Below are 23,694 nucleotides of genomic sequence, written 5' to 3'. Positions count from 1 at the left end.
ATATGCTTCGAGATAAAATATTCTGATACCTTGAATGTATCATGGTTTTGCAGTTATTAATGCAAATATGAACACGCAATATTTGACACTTAGATGCACAGTAGGAGGTAACTGCAGAAAGGGTTGGAAGCATCACTCAGCTCTAATGAGTTAATGTAAAGCATCTGGTTTGTAGTCCAAGTGCTTACACCAGAACTTAGGCACTTTTAGAATAACAGACACAATTAGGCTTCAACCAGAAATTCCCAACTTAGAAGGGTGTAAGCTACCTCTCCTTCCACAAGAGTTTAGACTACAAACCTTTCTTAAGCAAGGCATTTAGTTTGAAGCCCAAGTACTTAAATCAAAACTAAGAGGCCTAGAACAGCAGTTACAATTTAATCAGGCTACTAACAAGCAGTAATAAATGCAGCAGATTAAATGCAGCTGACCACTTTAAGAATGTACAGTACAAAGCTAAATAAAGTAAAAAAAGTAAGAACATGCATAGATACAGTAAAAACAGCTGAATACAGTGAATTATTTGTAAGTAAGTGGTAAGGGAGGAAGCAGAAGACAGTTCAAGTTTAAGAGACTAAAGGGTAAGCCTTCCCAGCTGATCTCTCAGTACTCAGTAGGATAAGCTGATGAGATGGCACTGGGAGGAGTGTCCAAAATCAGATTTATAATAGGGATGAGCAATGGAAAAACTGAAATGCCACCAAGGTTAAGAGTACAACAGCAGTAAGGCAGATGGCTGGGTAAAAATCAAATACAGACCGAGATCAGCAATAGGCAGAGTACTGCAAGTTAAACAAGCATTACAGCTAAATAAAGATGCCTCTAAATATTTCCAGTAAAATGAGGAATGCTGCTTCTCAGCTCCTACCACTTATTAGCTTGATGTTATTCACTGTCTGCAAATTAATTATTTTTTAACTTTTTCAGCTGACCCTAGCCAAAACCTCTTAAAACTCCAAAAGAACAACAAAAAATGAAAACAAAACAAAATGCAATATAAGAAAAATCTTAAATTAATAACTTCAATTTAAATGCAGATAGAGATCAGCAGTAGTTAGGCAGAGAACAGCAAGTCAAACAAGCACTACAGTTAAGTGAAGATGCCTCTAAACATTTCTGGTTAAGTGAGGAATGCTATTTCTCAGCTTCTCCCACAAATTAGCTATTTCTCAGCTCTTCCCACTAATTAGCTATTTATTTCTGTGTAATTTGCTTCTTCACTTTTCTAAAGATCTGTCTTCCAGTTCTTTTATTACTTTTATAATATTCGGTACTTTAAATTTAATTGATACTGACATTGTTTTCAGTACATTTTTTTCATAATATACAAATATATTTTATTTCATTTATTATATTCCACCCCTTCTTATTTTCTTCTTTATCAACATTTATCCCTAAGACAGATATTACTTTACTCTTTTCTTTAGTAGACATCACTACTGCTTTCCTTTAAATTTTCAACTAAATAGATAACTTCTCTCATGCACACTTTCTGTTCGTAGTTATTATAATAAAATCATCTGCATATGACATCATAACTGGAATTTCAACTTCTGTTTGAATTTGATCATGTGTATTCTTCATTTCCTGGTTTACTTCTCAAACTATTGTATTCTTGACTAAAACAAATAAAATATTACTTGAAGAACCCCTTGTCTTACACCATTATTCATATCCATTTGTTTACTTAACCATCCACTAAGACTGTTACTTTCTTATTCTACGCACTTGCTTCATTTTATTGGTAACATTATACATATCCATTATTTTCCACAATATATCATACTGTATTAAATCAGATGCTTCATTAATGTCACCTGCCATGCATTTTATATCTTCTTTATTTCTGTTGATGTCATCTATAATTTATCTCATTATAATGAGTAATTTTTGGCATCTTTTTTCTTTTATACCATATACATTTCCTTCCATTATATACTGCATCTTATTCTCAAATCTCTTTTATATTGTTTGCATAAATATCTTATAGTTTTCTAGTTTATACTATTTAGAACTATTTTCTCTAGCTTTTTATATCTTCTTTTTCTCCATTTTCCATATCAATTTTAATATTCCACTACACAATTCCTTATATTTTAATCCTTAATTTAACCATTCATTGATTACACATATTAAATAGTTTCTGCCATCTTTCTAGATTTGTATGCATTTTAAACCCAGTACCATCTGGAACAGATACTGATTCCACATTTAACTGTTTAAACACTTTTTCTAATGCATACAGTGTGATTTCTTTTCCCAATTTTTATTAACTTGTTCTGATTTATTTAACTTCCCATTTCTTTGTACTCTCTCTCTTTTACTAAACATTTCTTCCACCTAATTTACAACAATTGTCCGTAATATGTTGCTGACTTTGACTTTCATTTCTCTCATTATACTACTGTCCTCCTCCACAATCATGCTTAAATAAGGAGAAACGTCCCTTTTTCTTCTTTGTAAAAATACCTTTGTGTATACAGTAATTCTTTAATATTCTCATTATTTTTCTTATAAATTTCTTTTTCCTTCTCATAATAATCTGTGTAATTATTTCTACATTATTCATCTCATCTCTATGTATTTTAACATATTTCTAGGATCATAGGAAGTTATTCAGCTAATGGCCCTAGGGCCCTTACAAGCTTAGCCAAGTTTTACCCTTATTTCCACAATTAGTACCTATTGCCCCTGTCTAAGAGGGACACAGATGGACCCCTCCAAGGTGAATTCATGGTTACCCATCCAGTCATCCAGATTGTGTTTGAAGAGGGCCAGTGAGATGCTCTGTTTGACATGAAGTGGGATTCTGTTCAAAAGGTGTGGTAACCTCTGGGAGACGTCTGTTCCTCCACCAGGTTCTGTTAATGTCAAATTTCAGGTTAAGGTCTTTAGAGTGAGTATTCTTTTTTTCTTTCTTTCTTTCTTTTTCCAAAATAGATAACCATATTTATATTTTCTTTTAAAAGCAATCCACCATTCTGACCAGTTAACATAAAATGCTTTCACTGTATATGATCCTTCCATAGTAATTTCATATCTTTCTGTTCCATTCCTTTTCATGTATTCTTTTAATGCATTTTCCTGTCTTTATATAATTTTATTATATTTTCAACCATATTGCCAGATGATTTGAGAAGCCAGTTACAGTAGTTTCTTCTTCCATTATACATGTCCTTTCTGATACCAAAATATAATGTTTCAGATTTTAAAGTACCTCTCCTGTAAGTCCAAGTTTTTATTCCATATAACTAATTTTCTATGTTTTATTACTTCCCTCATTATTTTATGTCTTTTCTTTTTACGTCCCCTCAAATTACAACTAAAATCTCCTGTAATTGTTATATCCATGTTTACAAATACATAATTCAATATTTTCTGAAAATGATTCTCTCTTTCTTTACTAATTACAAAGGCATATATAGCAATAAGTCTGTACATTTTGTCTTGCCATCTTATTTCTGTAATTGTCAATCTTTCCAGTTTTTTGAATATAACATGTATCATTTTCATTACTGTTCTACATAGAACTGCAATTCCTTATCACTGTTCATTCCCTATGTACTGTATTATTTCCCAACCCCATATTTTTTATGTCTGTAATCTTTCTTCATGTGTTAGAATTCTTATGTCCTCCAAAACAATTATATCAATGTCACATTTGTTACACCCTTCTAAAAGTGCTATCCTTCTAGTAATATTTTTCATACTGTTAGCATTCACAGAAAGAATTCTTAAATTATCCCTTTCCCTGAATCTTAGTTTAGGAGATAGTATCCCACACTAATTTCTTACAGGAAAAGCATTATCCATTTCCTTTCTTCATTTCCATTATACTAATGGCTTTACATTTTCTTTTTCTGTCTTTACCTCTTCTACCAGTGGAATTCGTTTTCCTTCTTATCATTTTCCAACTTGTATCTTCTTCACCACTAAACTCTGATACTGTGTGTAATTCATCTCCTTCATTATTTTTTTCAGAATCTCCTTTTTTTCTGATGTTTCATCTATTTCTATCTCAGTGTCAGTTCTTTCGCTTTACTCTGATTTATAAGACTTATTTAGTTCATTCTCTTTTTATTTAAAATTCATCTGTAAATGTCCCTTTTTACATTTATAACATTCAGGTTCACATTTTTTTGCTCCATGTCCTGTTTTACCACATTTTGACGTTTGGGTTTTGTTTTGCACAACTGTTAACTAGATGTCCTTCCTTGTCTCAAATATTTTGTAACACCCCTGTTACCATCAGCATTTATAACACTTGGAATATGTACAATTTTTTAATTTCCATTTTCAAAATGACATTATAGTCCCATGCTCCAGTCCATAAAGCCCTGTTATAGTAAACTTTTGAGATATCTATTATTTCTTTACACATGTTTTCTAAATGTTCTTTTAAAGTCTCTTTTTCCACTTCAGTTAAAAACTGTATATGGACTTGCTTAGTTTCTCAAAAAATGTTTTTATTATACGTTCAATCATTCCAAAGATTGTCATTCTGTCTTTTTTCATATTCACACAAAAATCTCTCTAGACCTTGTACAGTCTCAAAATATCTCTTTGTTAATCAAAATAAATGCTCTTACCTCTTGCACTTTTGCACCCAAAGATAAAATTACATTGTCAAATACCTTTTATCTGTTCATTTCCTGTTCTCTTTTGCTTTGTATTCTTGCCAGAAATTTTCTTCTCACAATGTCCTCTTTTCTTTTTTTCTCTCACTCCTTCTCGTGTGCCTGCTACTGTCCCTGCATCCATCTTCTTTTTCTTTTTGCTGCTTCTTTCCGGCATTGCTTCTGTGTCTTCTTCATCCATTTTTCCATAATGTCCTCCCATAATACCTCATTCTCTGCCTTGCTTTGGTTATTCATTTCTTGAAGTATATCATCCTACAACCCTCCTGATTGGTGGGTTGTAACTGTACACTCCTTTCCACCTGTCTCCTCAGTCCGATCAAACTACTTCTGAGCTGACATTCACCTCTGCTGCCAGCTGTTGCTGTTCCATCTCTTGCACCATCCTCCCAGCTCCCTCCATGCTAGAAACAGGACATGTGCACATACTCGCATACAAACAGTACCTCAAGTGCCAATTAAGAGTTAGGGAAATTACCCAATGGCCTGACCAGATTTCCTCTAGTAGTATATGTACCAACTTGGGTCTTGTCTTAGAAGAAACCACTAGCCTAGTGGGAGTAACCTGGTCAACAAAGGCACGTAAGAAAATGAACATAAAAATATACTGCCCAAATAAAGATTCTGTGACCTTGGATCACTTAGGAAAGCAAATGTATGGTATGAGTACTTTCTTTATTAGATCCTTTAACTTCTTGGTGCATATGACAAGGTTTCAAAGGGATCTAGCAAACACAGCCATAGATACACAACAAAGAAATGGAATTACAGGTGGCATCTGTGAATAACATTGCAGTGCTCTCCATGAGGCTTCTGTACAACATGGTGAATAGAGCAGCAAGAGCAGCAGGATCAGGCAGCTCCCCAAGGAGACAGACCTGACACAGGTTTACAGAACTTGTGGAACACTTCAAGGTGTCCTTCTCTCAGTAAGATGAGTCCTGTCTTTTCAGACATAAGATAAGGTGAAAGACATTTTGGAAGAGTGAGAAAAAGAAGGTAAGATGCTTGTGGATGCTAGGGTAAGGTTTTCTACTCCACAGAGGTCCTGTGCTAGAAGTCATAAGGTAGTGAAAAGCATAAAGCTAAAGTAGTCCCAAGCTCTAGTTCTAGCATTGTTTTGGTAGGGCATATTTCCCCAGAGACAGGGGTGGTCAGTGAAACTAGGGGATGTTCTTCGTGTTTCACTGTTGCAGTCATTACATTTGGGTTATCCTGCTGGCAGGTTGCCCTCAGTCAGCCTGAATTCCAAAGTCTTGGGTCCTGTGTCGGTTGCTGTTGCCTCTTCCCTGACGTCAGGTCGTCAGGGGTATAAAAAATGCAACCAACGCCATTTTATTCAGTCTTTCTTGCCACGCGGTGTCCAAATCAGAAGCAGTTCGCAAGTGCCGGTTGGCCGACTCCTGAGATTTTCGTGTTCGAGTTTCAGATCCGAAGTCTTCATTAAAAGCTAAGTACCCCTTTGGGTAAACTTTTTTCTTGCTCCAGATCGATGTCAGAAAAAGTTAATAATTGTATTTCTTGTGGAAAGCAAATACCTCATAAGGACTTTCATTCTTACTGTATTCCTTGCCTAGGCCCTGACCACGACATTGCTAGTTGTCAGTTTTGTGCTAGATTTAACCAACGCACTATTAAGCGTTGGTACGATTTTGCATTAAGCTATTTTGGGTGAAGATTTAATTATACAATGTCGTCGGATAGCCATCTGACTACTGGAGTTCACAAAAAACGCAAAGAAAAAGAAAAAGACAGGCAACCGAGGTCCAAAACCAACGACGAAGCTTCTCCTAAGCACGTCACAGATTCTCAGTGATGCACGTTCGCAGCCCCTGGCGCCTGCTACTTTAGAGTCACAGGCCGCTACCGACTCCCACGTGGAGTCGGCCAGGCCGCAGGAAACTCAAGGTATTGGAGCCTCGGAGATTATTCCCTCAGATGGGTCCAGAACCGCTGAGCAGGCATCGGCTTCTGAGGGTGTATTCAGACCTAAACAATTATATATTAAACCGACTTCAAAGGCAAAGACTAAAACACCTTTAAAGGCAAAGAAACAAGTTCACCAGTCACAAGGACAGGCCTCCATGCCCAAAAAACAGATGCTTAAAATGGCCGAAGACTTAATTACCTTGATCAGAGGTTCCCATCCCCCTCCTGATAAGAGGCCTAGGCAAGAGACAGACTATGAATCTTCAGATCAGGTTTCCATTTCTTCTGATTCCTCTTCTGATCAGGAATATTCTCTTCCCCCTATGAGGATTCTGATGCTGAGGAATCAGTTCCTTCAGCTTCTCCTCCTGAGGACTACTCCTTTGGGGAAACCTTGCATACCATAAGGGAGCACTTCCACTGGGAGAGCCAAGATTTTTCAGAATCTAAGAAAAGGCTCAGAGGCTTCCTTTTACTGCCTCAACACAGGCCTCTAGCTATTCCACCTGTGTTGGACATTGTAGATGATGTGTTCTCGGAGTCTAGTCTGACCCCTGTCTCTTTACCTCCAGCTCCTGTTAAGCCGGACTACAGGGTCTTTGACTCTCATAAATTCCTTTTCAAAAACCCTACTGCAGACCCAGAAATTATTTCTCAGGGTCCAAAAGGGGTCAAGGCTTCTACTGCAAAAAATCCTACCCCCGCTGACAGGGATTCTAGGGCTCTGGATAGATGGGGAAAAAAGATTTACACATCTGCTATTCTGGTTATAAGGGCCTTAAATTACCAGTTTCATATGCTCAAATATCAGCAATATATCATGACACTGCTTAAACAGAAAATGATGTCAAATTCTGAATGTGCAAAAAACAAAGAAATGCAGGATTTATTGCATGCAGCTGAACAAGTTGGAAAGCATACTTTGCAATGCGGGTTTGATTCTCTGGAGGCCTCCTGCAGGGCCACTGTTATGGGTTCTGTCATTAGAAGGCATGCTTGGTTAAAGGAACAAAATCTGCCTGACCATGTTAAAGCAAAATTATTGGATGCTGCTTTACAACATGATACCTTGTTTGGTGTTAAGGCAGAAGAGGTGTTAAACAAAATGGAAGACAAAGTTAAATCTATGCAAACGGTCAAGGATTTCTTACAGGTACAGCCACCTAGATTTAGCAGACACTGGCCTACAAAGAATTGGTCCTTTCCAGTCTCAGACAGACCTCAAAGGGGCAGATCCAGATGCCCTAGAGGCAGATCACAGCCGCAAGGATCCTACAGCTCTAAGCAGTGGAGTGCTTCTACCTCCAAAGGTGGAGAGGACAAATCACAATCATACAGGAAACAGTCCCAATGACTTCCCCCTGCCTGCACCAAGCACTTATCTTCTGGCAGCATCCTTAGGGGGAAAACTAGCACTTTTTTGTCAAAATTGGCACATTATAACCCAGGACAAATGGGTTCTAGACATAGTGTCACAAGGCTACAAGTTTCATTTCCATACCCTGCCAAGGGCAAACGGTTGGCCAGACCTGCCAAAAAATCAATGGGCAGAGGCTCAAAAACAAGTCGAAGCTCTCATGGACATGAGGGCTATTCAACAAGTACCACAACAAGAGCAGGGACAAAGATTTTACTCAAGACTGTTCTTGGTACCCAGAAACGACTAAGTATGGAGACCAATACTGGACCTATCTGTTCTAAACACTTTTCTGAATATACCAAAATTCAAGATGTTGACCTTACAGCAGCTTCTGCCCATGCTGGGCAGCAAGGCTTGGCTCGTGACTTTAGACCTAAAAGAGGCATACCTGCATGTCCCAATCAGACAATCATGCAGAAGATACCTCAGATTCAAGGCTGGCTCAAAACATTACCAATTCTCTGCACTGCCTTTTGGCTTATCTACTGCACCCAGGGTCTTCACAAAGTGCCTGGCACCAGTAATTGCTTACTGCAGACAAAGAGGAATACAAATATGTCCTTACTTGGATGACTGCCTCATACAAGCAGAGAACAAGGACATTCTACTACAGCATCTGACTTTTGTGATAAGGCTTTTAACATGCCTAGGGTACACAGTCAACAAAAAGAAATCAAAACTAGTACCCTCTCAAGAGATAATATTCCTGGTTGCAAGCTTAAATACAACTGCCCAGATGTGTTATCTCACTCTAGACAAACAACTGACTACCTGTTTCAAGACAATGGCAACAAAGGCCCAGTTATCTGCAAGAAAAATTCTGCACGCTTTGGGCTTCATGGCATCCTGCATCTTACTAATTCCGTATGCAAGACTGCATATGAGGAAAATTCAGTGGTACCTAAAAAGTGTCTGGACACAACATTGCCACAGCCTGGAAACAATGATTAGGTGGCCTATGGGTTAAGGTGTGGTGTTTACAAACACAACACACAAGGGTGGAGTCTGTCTCACAAGGGATAATTGGCTAGGCTTAAAATGGCTCACAAGGGTAGTTAGCCTAGTACTAACCTATGAACCTATGAACCTATAATTCCCTGCCTGCAACAGGAATTTCGATGGTGAGCAAAGGCTTGTCACCAAAACAAGGGACGGCCATTCTCACTACCCCCAGCCAGGCAGAGCCTAATGACAGATGCATCAGATTATGCCTGGGGGGGCACACATGGCAGGAAGAGGCATTCAGGGCACCTGGTCCACAAACCAAAAGCATCTACATATCAATCAAAAAGAGATGCTAGCTGTTCAAAATGCCCTGACAGCCTTCAAGGACCTACTTCATCCGGGGCAACTACTGATAAAGTCAGACAACACCACAGTCATTTGGTACATAAACAAGCAAGGGGGCACTCATTCTTACCCCCTATGCAGACTAGCCATGGCTTTATGGGACACAGCATTGACTTACCAAGTTCATCTGCAGGCACAATTCCTGCCAGGAAAGGAAAATACACTGGCAGACGAACTAAGCAGAAACGTCATGGATCCCCACAAGTGGCACCTGGATCCACAAGTCTTCAGCATGATAACAATGAAATGGGGACACCTGAACATAGATCTATTTGCCTCTCCTCAAAACAATCAACTAAAAAGATTCTGCACAAGGACTTATCACAGACCAGTTTGGAAAGTGGACACCTTATCTTTCAACTGGACAAACCTATCAGTATATGCCTTTCCTCCACTTCCTCTCCTCCCCAAGGTACTCCTAAAGGTCAGGCAGGAGAAACCAAAAATGATTCTGATTGCCCCAGACTGGCCACGCCAGTACTGGTATCCGATCTTAAGGAACTTGTCTCAATGCCCAGCCTGGACCTTACCTCAAATACCTCATCTACTGTCCCAGCAAAACAATCAGATTCTGCACAGCCAACTCAGGACCCTAAACCTGGCAGCATGGCGGATAATGTAGCCATACAAACCACACCTCTCCATAAAGCTGTGATGGATGTCATTTTAGAAGCCAGAAGGCCTAGTACTAGAAAATCCTATACTGGGAAATGGAAGAGATTTTGTGCTTGGAACCATGCTCAAGGAACTGATACAGCTGTCCCAAATATTCCCCAGATTTTGCAATATTTAACTGAGATGCTGGACAAAGGCCCATCTTTTTCATCAATTAAAATCCATGCCTCTGCCATTTCGGCTCATTACAATACAGAGCCACCACTCTTTTCGCATCCTTTATTAAGGCAGTACCTCAGAGGAGCCAAAAACTTAAGGCCTCCAAGGAGAACGCCAATACCTGCATGGGACCTCAATTATGTCTTGGAAAAACTCACCTTACCACCTTTTGAGACAGCTGCTACTGCGGACATAAAGTTCTTATCTTGGAAAACAGCTTTGCTCCTAGCAATAACTTCTGCAAGGCAAGTTTCAGAGCTACAGGCTCTCATGGCTGTGGAACCCTTTATCATTTTCTATCCAGGCAGGGTCTCTCTGAGAACAAATCCTACATATATGCCTAAGGTAGTATCCAGTGTAGCCCTTAACCAAACAATTAATTTGCCAACCTTTTATCCAAATCCACAGAACAAGGGGGAGAAAATTCTGCATTCTTTGGACGTACACAGACAACTTAGGTTCTATTTGGACAAAACTAAAATTTTCAGAAAGACAGAGCAATTACTAGTGGCATATGCCACAGCATCACAAGGAAAGGCTATCTCCAAGCAGACTATTTCAAAGTGGATAGGTCACTGCATTCGTTTCTGCAACTCACAGCATGGCAAACCAGTGCCTAAGGGCATTAGGCCACATTCATCCAGAGCTGCAGCCACTTCTGCAGCCTTTCTCAGGGGAGTACCAACCAAGGACATTTTGGAAGCTGCTACTTGGAGTTCAGTGCATACCTTTACAAAACATTACAATCTGCCTCATTACTCTAAATCCAGGGCAGGCTTTGCCACTGCAGTTCTGCAGGGCCTCATAACCGCTCCTAATGATGTTTAGCTCCAGCCCCCCAACCATAGCTTTGGGACTCAACCCAAATGTAATGACTGCAACAGTGAAACACGAAGAACATAGTACAGTTGTGTACACTTACCATAAATGTAGATGTTCGAGTGTATTCACTGTTGCAGTCCAGGTTACTCACCCGCCATCCCCCTTATTTTTACTGGAACTTATCTTTACTTCTCTAATCTATACAACCTAGGTGGTGTATTTGCTTATAGATGAAGGTAAAGCTTATTTTGGTGCATGTATGTTTTATTTACATAATTTTAGCCTACCTTTTTGGGGACACCTGACATCTGGGGCAAGAAAAACTAAATAAAATGGCATCGGCTGCATCTTTTATATCCCTGACGACCTGATGTCAGGGAAGACTCGACAGCAACAGACGCAGAATCCAAGACTTTGGAATTCAGGCCGACTGAGGGCAACCTGCCAGCAGGATAACCCAAATGTAATGACTGCAACAGTGAATACACTCGGACATCTACATTTATGGTAAGTGTACACAACTGTACTTTCCGCAGTCTTTTCTCTGGGAATAATCAGCAGAACCCCTATGTCTTGCCTATTGATACAGTTTGGGGTTGACTCTCCCTACATCCAAATGTGTAGCTGGCCATTATGCATGACAAATGGACCAGGGAGATCATCCATTTCCAGACTTCCCTACCTGACAGATGGGGAAAGCAGTACAAGAGTTTGCAAACGTCTTACAAAATAGAACCATCTATTAGGTCCCACCAGACTACATAGGATCTGGCTTTGCTGCAGATTCTTCTTGATAGTGAAGAAGTCACAGAACCTTAGTTGAATACTGTATCTCAGTCACCTAAATCTGTACATACAAAAAAACATTTCAGATGTTCATGATGTAGTCAGTCCTTCCATGATTATAGGAAGGAGCCTGGATAGACTGTTTGGGCCTCCAAGATACCTATCTAAACATAAAGATAGCAAAGGCATCCAGGAGTCTCTTCACTTTTGAGTGAGAATCATTAATTACCAGTTCAGAACCCTGCTATTTGGTCTAACCACAGCCCCAAAGTGTTCACCAAATGCATATCATTAGGGGCAGCTCACCTAAGACAGAGGGGGATAAAAGTCTTCCTGTATTTGGATGACTGGCTCATAGCTGCCAGTATGTACTCAAGTTATGCTTGTCATTACAAATCACAGGAAACAGCAAAAAGTCACTGCTGGAGCCATCTCAGACTCTAATTTTAATCGGCTGCCACCTGAACACAGGATAAAGGGTGACCTGCCTTCCTCCAGACAGAATTCCTCCATTCCAAGCAACAGTCCCACTTTTATTACACAAACACATCATTTGCAGCTCTTACTTTACAAACCTTAGGCCTTGTGGAAAAACGCTGTTCATGCTACCCTTTGCCAAATACCACATGCGAGCCTTAAAGTGGATGCTGAGGGTGCAGTGGTCACAGTTACATGACTCCATGTGTCAGCCAGTACACATTTGAAATGCTTGCCACAGCCATCTGCAATGATATCTCCATCTTCACAACGTGATGAATTTCTCATCAGTCAATACGACCAAGGATGTGTCTGCCTTGGGGGTGGGGGTGCATTGTCTGGGATAGATAGTCCAAGGAACATGGACACAGCAAGAGGCCAGTCTACACATGAATATCTTGGAAATGTGGATGCTGTTCTAGCGTTGTTGACCTTTCAGGAGCTCCTTTTCCATGGTGCAGTTGCCATACATTCTAACAACATGGTTGTGGTGTGGTACATCAGCAATTAAGGAGGGGCAGACCCAGCCACATCTGTTGGGAGCAGTGTGGATATGAGAATGAGCTGTCAATTCTTCATGCTTTCTGACTGCAGCACACATCTTGGGCAAGCCAACTCTCTACCAGACAGGTTAAACACATATCTTCTGATGCCTCTTGAGTGGTTAAACTTGTCTATGGCAAAGAGCTTTTCCATCAATGAGGAAAGCTGTGTTGTGATCTCTCTGTATTGTCTTCAAACACCAAATCCCTCAACAAAGACAGATATACAGGGATTTTGTTCTCGACCTATTCCCTCCCAGTCTTCTCTACTCATTTCCCCTGATTATGAAGTTCACACAGAAAGCTAAATTCTGCAAAGTCAGTCATCTTAATAGCTACATTTTGGCCATATCAGGTTCAGGTTACACAAACAACAATCCCACTGGTAGCATAAAAGTGGTCTGATCTCAGTTTTATTAATTAAAACCACTGTAGATGTAGAAACCCCCCCATATAAGAAACATATAGCCATATACATTTAGAGCAAACTGTCTGATCTCACTTTCATAAGAAGCACAACTCCGTGTATTAAAAAGTAATACAGTCAAAATTGTCATTGAAACACTGCAGGTAAACTAGCTGTAAAAAACATTTCAGTAAAACTTGACTAGTTGTATTCAGACAGACATAACATGATGACAAATATATCTGTTGAGTGCAGAGGAAATGAAAATTTCTAGTGCACAGTTGAAAGCATTATTTGAGAAAAATACTGTACATAAAATAAGAGTCAGAAACAAAAATGAGGGATAATCAAGATGCATTGTACCTATACTGAATATGAAAAAGAAAGCTGTGTATCATATGAATATGAAAAAGAATCTGAATACCAGATGTTTTCTGTAGTAGAGATAAACTAAGGACTTTGGCAGATAAAGCTAAATGAAGCTAAAGATGATCCAAGATGGATAATAGTCTTTCATCATTTTAAAAGTTTTCATTTAGTGCGGTAAGAGATATAAGAGAAAGCATTGTCTAGTGAATTCTACCTCAGTCAGATTGCCAGCAAGAGATACTGAGATTTAATGGACAGAATATAAAATTTAAATTGGACATTGGATCAGAGCAAAATGTCGTCAGAGAATACTTTTAAATGATTGAAATTAGAAGAGTAAATGGAAAACAAATAACTGCGTGCACATTAACCTGTTCTGACATCTGACTTTCAACATTGGGTGACAGAAGGAAAAAGGCAACCTGGATCTGTCATTATGGAAAATACATAACTTTTATTTATGGCTTGAGATGAAAATGTAGTTTCTGTTGGTCAGTGTTCTCCCTGTCCCACATCATTAGTAGGTGCCCTTAAGAAGTAGTACAGCATTCTCCCTGGATTCTCATGTTTGCCTTTAGTGCTCCTCCCATCCCACATTCAGGGTTATTCGCTGTTGGTTAGAGGACCCCCCCCCTCGACCTGATGTTACAGCCTTTGCTCATTTGTCTAGGGATGTGTGAAAGTGTGGTGTGCATGTGCACACACGTACACACTCCCACACGTATATCATGCATGCACACACACACACACACACACACACACACACACACACACACACACACACACACACTCACACACGTATTTCATGCATGCGCACGCACGCACACACACACACACACTCCCACATGTATATCATGCATGCACACAAACACACACACACACACACACACACACACACACACACACACACACACACACACACACACACACATATATACTTACCTAACCTACCCCATCACTAATCCCCTACTGCAACTACCCAGGCAGTCACACACTCACACATGCATCTCTCACACTTAAAACTCTACCTGATCACTAAACTTCCCAGCACTTGCCTCTATCATGATGGTTGAACATGGCCTTTGGGCTGTGTTCGTTGCCATGAGTGATCTGGAGCAACCATGATATCTTATGTACCCGAGTGATTATCTGAATCTCTCAGCTGCCACAATGTAGTTCTGGGCAACACATGTGTAATTAGCATAAGCCTCTCTCCTGAAATGTCACATTAGCATCTCTCATGACTAAGGGTACAGCCCACTGCATTGCTGCATAACTTCATGTTGCAGCACCATGCTAGCTGTCCGTGAATACAAAAACATTACATGGAGGTGTACACCTTTCGTACACCTCACTATAAACTATTCTAAATTCTGGCCAATGTTTGAAACACAAATACTAAAAATTAATACAGATTATTGAGACAGCATTTTACCAGAACATTTTAAGTCAGTAGCATCGGTAAAGAGCATTTTCATTGTTTCAGTATGTCGTTGGTTGTTGATCTGTCTAGACAGCCAAACTGTATTGAGTCACATCAGAACACACTTTGCAGTGACTCAGCCTTAGTAAATATTTTTACACAGATGTGTCACATGTGATATGGTGGTGTGCATTCATGTGCCATTGTCTAACAGCCTTATTTTTTTATTTTTATTTTTTAACTGATGTCATTTTTGTTTTTATTTTGTATCTTTCAGGGTCTGGAGTGTGAGGTATAACCATTCCCACGATCAGCTAGTACTAACTGGCAGCAGTGATAGCAGAGTTATTCTCTCAAACATGGTATCTATCTCCTCTGAACCTTTTGGCCACCTTGTGGATGAAGATGAGCTGAGTGACCCAGAGGACAACCACAGGGAAGAGAAGTATGTAGCTTGTTGCGCAAGGTTTTATTGTACTGGTATTGAGACCCTTAAAATGGTATATAGTACTTAAGCAGTACTCTTAACACAAAGGAAATACTTTGCCAAATAATTCCATGAACTACTTGATAAGTTTTTCTCCTAGTAACATTTACTTACATATGTAACATCTGTTTCATAAGGATTATTGCTGCTGGAATTACAAAATGTATACTGCTTAGCTCAAGGTGGACGGTAGTGATGCATATTTTCATCAGTAGACTGTCCCTAGGAGTACACAATTTGCAGTCCTTACCCACAGCTATTAGAAGGAGCCTGAATGTTAAAGAACTTGCACTGTGCTCTCTCATTTATTTCTTTTTTGCCAACTGAAATAAACAGTTCATCTGTCATGTTTATGTGGTTCATCTCTTGCTGCTAGTCCTTAATCTTGTCAGTGCTAAATGTTTTTATTATCATAGTTATTAGTGCTTTTAGTAAAGATGCCCCAAGAGAAAGTTAGCAGCACGTATTCTTGTGGGAGTCAGCTCTGTGGCATTTGTGAATAACTGTGGCCTAGAAGCCAATGGTCAGTTAGCAAATTGGGTACTAGAGGAGATGGCTGAGGAAGAGCAAGGGTGAAGAGCAAACATCATCTCACTCATCTCAGGGGTGTGAGTTTGGTGTTTGCCCTACTTCAGGAACAACTCACGTGGGATGGGCTGCATTCATATTCTCCTTATGAGAAGCCAGGTTGTGGGGGTGAGATCCTGTAAAAAGGAGCATTGTTGACTACTACTGAGGGTGTGTGAAGCCATTGCACATTCACAGGAGCTAAAAGCAGAAGGCATTGCAACCATCAGGGGAGAGCTTAGTAGGAGAAGATAAATTCTACTTGCAGGATGATTTTATCTATTTATGTATTTGCCAGGATGGTCCATTGGGCCACGAGGAGCCTGTTTTCAATGGAGTCCTGGGGAGAAAAGCTCCAGAAAAAAATACGAATTACTTAAAAGAAGCAAGTTATAACAATAGAAAGTACAACAGTACAGGTAAATGTCAAATGCAAACACAAAGAAATCTTTAGACAATCAGCATTATATATCTTCTTCTTCTTCTTCTTCTTCTTTCGGCTTTTTCCCGGTTAGGGGTCGCCACAGCGGATCACCTTGTCCGCACATTGAATGGCAGTGGAGTTTTACGGTGTCGAGTTGCCAGCCCGGCGCCCAACCTTCCACAGAAGGCACACTCACACGCACACCTAGGGCCAATTTAGAGTGTCCAATCCACCTGCAGCATGTCTTTGGGATGTGGGAGGAAACCGGAGCACCCGGAGGAAACCCACGCGACCACAGGGAGGACATGCAGACTCCGCACAGAAGGCACCCCAGCCGAGGATCGAACCGGAGAACCTCTTGCTGTGAGGCAGCAGTGCTAACCACTGCACCACCGTGGCCGCCCACAATCAGCATTATATATAAAGTTTGTTAATTTCATCAGTTGCTTAGCAGGGTTAAGAGCAGTAGAATGACATTTATAGATGTATTAGCTCTTGGAGTTGTGATGGCCCTTGGTCCCTGTGTTCACTTCTCAAACTCACCTAAGAAGTGTCATTTGCAGTGGTTTTTTTCTGTTTGCGAATGAATTGTAATTTTGATAATTGTCAACATCATTCAGAGTTAAGTAAATGCCATTTTTAGGGGGTGTAATTTTTTCCCCCATGTCTGTGGACCAACAAACTACTGGACATGATCCCATTTGTTCCCTCATACTGCTGTACTTGCCCACCAGATGTGTGACTTCTATCCCGAACGATAAGGGTATTGAATCCATCAGAGAACTGTTCCAGGTCTTGCCCTCCATAGATCGTAATACAGAGATACTGGTTTGTCAACTATTAGAGCTAGTTTTAAATAATAATGTCTTCTGTTTCAAAAAGCATATGTTTTTACAGTTAGCAGGGGTTGCCATGTGCACCCCCTGTGCGAACACATATGCAAACCTAGTAGTTCACCAGTGGGAGAGGGAGTTTTTATTTAGCCATGATTCCTTTAAGAAATGCTTGATATATAAGCGTTTTGTGGATGATATCCTTATCGTTTGGGATGGTAGTCCACAGGATTTTCTTTTGTTTGTGGAATATTTAGAAACCACTACAAATTTTCTAAGATTCACTGTTGAAACTTCTTATGACACTGTGAGTTTTCTTGACGTGAATCTAAATATTCGAGATGGCAGGTTGTCATCTTCCCTCCATAGAAAGGCCTGTTGGAAGAATGCTATACTAAGATATGATAGCATGCATCCCCGCCATATATTTAGAGGGATAGTGAAGTGTCAATTTCAGAGGCTCTTGAGGCTTTGTAAAGATCCTGTAGATTTGGCTATGGAATTAGAAAGGTTAGAGGTGATTTTCATCCAGAGGGGTTATGATATTAAGTTAATCAAACATGTTAAACTTGAGGCACTAGGAGGAGAATCAGATATGGATGATACAAATCCTAGTACTCGAGTTTCTAGGAAACTAGGCCATAATAATATCAAAACGTTTTCCAATAGGGTTATGTTTGTTACCACATATACGAATGATAGCTTAGCAATTAAGAAAATCATAGCTAAACATTGGGGTGTTCTAACTTTAGATGGAAAGACAGTAGACATAGAAGGCTCTACTCCTGGATTCATCTACAGGAACAATAAAAACTTGAAAAGAATATTATGTACAGACCATGTTACTGGTTATGGTGATACTAGTTCACTAGGTATTGAAACATCAGAAGAAAGAGGGACTTATCCTTATAAGAACTGTAATTATTGTGGATACATATCGAAAGAACAAGATTTTATACATCCAGAGTTAGATTTCTCTTTTAGTCCTAGATTCTATGCAAACTGTAATACATCAGGACTTATATATCTAGCAAAGTGCCACACATGTCCTGCATTTTATGTAGGCATGACTAAAAGGAGATTCAAACATAGAATCTATAACCATATTTACGACATTAGGAATAATAATCCATTAAACGCTTTAGCCAAGCATGTCTCCATCCATAATGACCATGGCTTTGAGTTTAGAGTACTCCAAATAATACCTCAGAGACAGAGAAGGGGAGACTACATGAGTTATTTGGAGCAAAAAGAATTAGAGTGGGTTTTCAAATTAAGAGCCCATTACCCACCAGGTCTTAATACATATGTTTCATTACGTTCAGTGCTGAAGTCCCGTAGATGAAGTTACAACTCCACAGTTATTAGTGCCATACCTACCGTTATTGGCATATGAATTTTATATTTATATTCATATTTACCTTCATATTTATCTGAAGAATTCATGTTTAATATATGTTATTGTATCTCACTCTATTAATATACATGAAATTAAGTTTTATATATAGGTTTGTATCCTAACTATATTATATTTGCATTCATAGCTGTTATCTATATTTATTTATATATATATATATATATATATATATATATATATATATATATATATATACAATGTCTTAGAGAGGAGTTTTTATTATTATACCACCATCAGTGTTTTATATGTTTATTTTAAATTATATGTATAAATTTTTGTTGCTTGAAGCGAGTAATGTCACTAATGTTTGTCTAATAAGGGGTTAATCTAATGTAAAGCGCTCATTGGAGGATTTGAATTAATTGGACAAATTGGTTACATTTAAATAAGGTTGATTTATTTTATTTTGTGATCTGAAGAAGCGTAGTGATACGCGAAAGCGCTCATCTCTGTTTTTATATACAATAAATGCGTTGGATTTTATAACTGCTTCTGCCTCTTCCTGTGTTGGGACTGCACGTGTGTTTCTCTGCTTGATCATTCAGAATTAAGTAAATGCCATTTTTGGGGGGGTGTAATTTTTCCCCCATGTCTGTGGACCAACAAACTACTGGACATGATCCCATTTGTTCCCTCATACTGCTGTACTTGCCCACCAGATGTGTGACAGCAGGTGATCTGTGAGGAGAAGGGCATTATACAGGCAGTTGTGAGGGTGTTTTGTGTCCTCACTGGCATTTTGGCTAAAAGGACATTTGTAATTACCCTAACCCCATGTCTTGCCATGGGGACATGATACCCACATCACCACTTTGATTTACATTGCCTTCCCTTTGCAAATACATGCTTCTATACAGTTGTCATGAGGGCTGTGACCAGGTGTTTTTTTAGTGAGCCAAAGCCTTTTCCTAGACACACATTTGTGTCACCACCCTTCTTCCAAGGGATTATGGCTGCATGTGAACTGCTGCATCCAGCCGCCCCTCCCCAACCAGGATGGACATGTCTGTTCTCCCCTGCCAGCTCCATCAAGTGCCCAAGCCACTGATCAAGCTTGGACTACCTGGGCTTAATTCGGGATTTATCCCTGTACACCACCAATGCTTGCAAGAAAAAAATGAAATAAAATACTTCAGCTAAGAGAGCAAGGGATTTAAAAATGTTTTAGAACATAAAAAAGTTAATTGTTTTAATTCCTGCTTCTTCTTTAGTATGTATTTTCTGTCCTTCTGCTAGTCAGAAAGTCACTTTAGAATTGAAACATTTAAAGAAGAATACATTTGTTAAAAGGAATTCAATGAGTCTTCTGTTTGTAGAATTAAACCAAATTGAAGGTAATGGAGCAAACATCAAGTAAATCAAAGAGGGAGACATTTTTGACCACAACTTTTGTTCTAAGTACATCCTCTTTTCCTTCAGCTGATAATGCTCAGCTTGTTCTCTCATACCACAGGCTGTTTTCTTTGGTTCCATTGTTGTCCTTAATGCATCACTTTCTTATCAGGCTAACACAGATGCTGTAGCACAAGAACAAACTGCTGTAATTCATAAAAAGTAGGTCAAAATGGCACCATATATAGAAACATACTCCAATAGGATGAAGGCAGCCCTATTATTATTCAGTCCCTTAGTATATTTGCTCCAGCTTTATCTCCCCTGTATCATTTTCCCACTACTCCTAAGGATGTAACTATCCTTCCACCACCCAAAAAGTCTCCTCAACTTCGTCCCCGCATGATTTTAGGACCATAGCAAAGTTTTGTTGGTCAGTAATATATTTGAAAAAGTAGTCTACAACCAGATGTTTGAACATGTGAACATCTGTGGTCTTCTTCAAATACGTAGCATGACTTTCATGTGTGCTTAATACAATCACAACCTAATATTTTATTACATGATGTCCTCTTCAATGGATGGATATTTTTGTGGCCATGGTAAAGACCATGTATATAAGGATGTTGTTAACCAATCACTACTTTTACTAAACTGGAAAAAACTAAAGTTTCACTTAGTGGAACTTTTGTGGGTAAATAACAGATAGAACCTAGGCATACGTCGACTTTTATTTTTCTGATTCTGGAATACTCTGTTGTGGGACTAATGTTTTATTCGATGTTTAAGAAAGACTTCAGTTTCTGAATATTGCAGTACACATTGATGACATCTTTTTAGTGCATTCAAATAAGTTATACAGCAAACTACAAGAAAAACTGGAAGCAGATTTCACTTAATTATTTCATTGGACTACCAAAAAGCAAGCCAGCCATAACCTCTGAAAAGATTGCTGTGATGCTACTTGCTACCCCCACAGAAATTTTATGAAAGAACTCAACTGCTCATCAATAACTTTTTAAACAATATAATTCCACAGGTAACCAAACAAAGATACCTAGCTGTTATCATAGGTCCTACTCTTGTCATTTGAAATTCATACAGAAGCAGATTTACGCTTAAGATGGAGGACTGATCATATGCTTTCCCCTTGTTCCTGTCTCACTCTGGGTGCCCAGCATACAGTGAGAAACTAGGTGCTCATCAGATGTGCCATGTTTTATAGGGAAGATAAGTAGTGCATGTGACCTTCAAGAAGAGTAATAATAAATGTAAAGGATCATCACCTGCTGAATTACCGACTAGGAAGTGGGAAGGAAGTTGCCAGAGATGGTAGGAGTTAATGGGAAATGTTAATGGGAATGTACCTGAGGATAAGTTAGAGCAAGGTATGACTGAACTGCACAAAAGTCAATACCCTGCTAGCCCAATGCATACAACTCAACGTAGGCTAGGCAAGGTAGAGGAAAAGCTTTTGGCATAATCAGACTGAAACCCTGGAAGGGAAGGACTGTGCCTCATATATGCTGTATAGACTGGTTAAGTGGATGAGTGTACCCAGAGATAGAGTTGTACTGGAGAGCAAACACAGAGTTTTCCTACTGCAGGCAGCCAGGCTTAAAATGCCCCAACCAATCATAGGGAGTACTTGAGCCCCAGAATGATATGGTCACTAGTCATCTAAGGGAGGATTCTGCATTATCAAAGAATCACTTGGATCCCTCAATGTTTACTGAGCCATTCCCGGTTTTTAAAAGAAGTTTGGTTGGTTGATCAAAGGAAGGCTACAACAGAAGCAACCAAGAAAGCAACTCAGTCATTAGTAGGCAAATTATGGTGTTTTTGGACCAATTGGATGCCGATGACAATGCCAAAGAGGTTGCACCTGAAGTCAGCATATGGTATGGGCAGTCAAGAAGTTAGACAATCTGGACATTTGTAATAATGGTAGCTTTCAGAATAACATTAAAGACATGAGTAGAAAATTTAACAGATGGTTATGGTCATTTGGGTGGGAAAATTAAAACCCAAGCAACCAACCAAAGCCTGTTGTCCCTTACGTGGGGCAGGGCCAAAGTACTAACTTAAGAAGCAGGCAAGGATGCTTCTGTCAGATACAGCATGTAGTCGCTTGAGCTGTTGAGGCTTGTATACTGTTTTTGATTTGTTCCTTGGATATGTAGTGGGTTATTGGGAACAGTTTAACAGCATCCACACATAAAGTCTGCTGCAGCAGACACATGCATTTGTATTTAGTTTGGGGAGTTCTTGGGTTTAGTTACTTGATTCTTGTAACAGGTACAGTGTAGCCAGAGGTCTAACACATTTCTCAGTTCAAAGGAAAATAACTTTCTGAATGTAAAAAAATGGCTCTAAATTTCAACAACATTGATACACTTGTATCCTGAAAACAGAGTGGTGAGAGGTACAATTAGGAAGGAATACAAGTTAAGAAATAAAGGTTGCACTTGGATAACCTAACTGTTAAGTACAAGATCTCAATCTAAGATCTGCTTTGTACCTAGACCTGACTGGTCCCAGTGGATGACCTGGTAGGTAGACTATAGTTTAGGTCAGAACATGCCTAAGGGAGGCAGTGTAGCAAATTTATAAAATCATACTAAAAAGTAAAACACAAGTTCAGGCTAGGTACATATGAATTTGGGAAAAGGACCTATGAATTAATATTTTAGCAGAAGAAAGGGGTAGGCTTGTACAGATACCGCACTATGCTACAAATACACCTTTTTTGGGGTAGCAATGGCTATTTAAATATTTTTATGCTCCAAATATGTTATCCCATTTTTCCATACTGTGCCAAACATCTGTTGGAGCTGTTCACATGACCAAAAGGGCATTTTGAGACATATTTTATGGACTTGTACAGAACTCCTTGCCTTGAAGCTAGAGTTAAAAAAGAATCATTTATAAGTTATGGCCAAACACAATTACATTGGCACCCTCCCTATTTTTTATTGGAGTGTGGGGGTCTTGTGGAATTGCCCAAGACAGATTATAGTTTACTGCAACTTCTGATATTGGTTAAAAAAAAAAAGGAATAACCAGGTTATGGGAAAAAAAAGCACCCCCCCCCCCCCCCGTAGTAGGGGACCTCAAGCATTTGACAGCAGAAGTCAAGGACCTAGGATACTTCTGGCTGGAGATTGTTTGTCAGCCAGGTTTCTATACTACGGGTCATCATGGGCATAGTTTTTTTTAAGCTACGATAGATCTCAGCCTGGGATATGAGGTGGTTACACTTTTGTTGCTGGAGGTATTTGGCTATCAATTTAGACAGCTGATGCTTTGAGTGTAACAGGAAGACAACTAGTAAGGACTGTAGACACTATCCTAGAGCCTTAATTGACTTAACAGGAAGGTAAAGTATGTGGGAAGAAGCTAACAAGGGATTAGTGGAGATCTATGATTAGGATTTTAAAACTAAGGCTTTAAAAAGGGGAATTTTACACACTGGGGATATGGATTATACTTCCAGTGATGACTCACGCTAAAGATAGAAATTGCAGGATGATTAGTGCAGCATCAGCTAACATGTTATATTTAAATTATTGATATAATAGGCGGAAGTTTAAATTCAGTGTATCCACTCTGGGTTGTTGTAAAATCCCAGTTATTGGT

The 23,694-nt window shown here is 39.3% G+C and overlaps 1 protein-coding gene across 2 annotated transcripts in view; it reads left to right on the top strand.

Annotated features, from left to right (window-relative positions):
* EIPR1 (EARP complex and GARP complex interacting protein 1) overlaps positions 1–23,694 on the top strand; it is a 1,964,495-nt gene that overhangs the window by 1,869,446 nt on the left and 71,355 nt on the right. For both annotated transcript variants that reach the window (XM_044070391.1, XM_044070382.1), the window contains one exon: positions 15,273–15,440. In XM_044070391.1, coding sequence (XP_043926326.1) covers positions 15,273–15,440 — 168 coding nt within the window. The remainder of the gene's footprint in view (positions 1–15,272; positions 15,441–23,694) is intronic.

This window comes from Protopterus annectens, chromosome 1.part0 (assembly GCF_019279795.1).
Source record: "Protopterus annectens isolate FY-2018-M chromosome 1.part0, PAN1.0, whole genome shotgun sequence".
NCBI lineage: Eukaryota > Metazoa > Chordata > Ceratodontiformes > Protopteridae > Protopterus > Protopterus annectens.
This window is presented reverse-complemented; position numbering and strand designations above follow the sequence as displayed.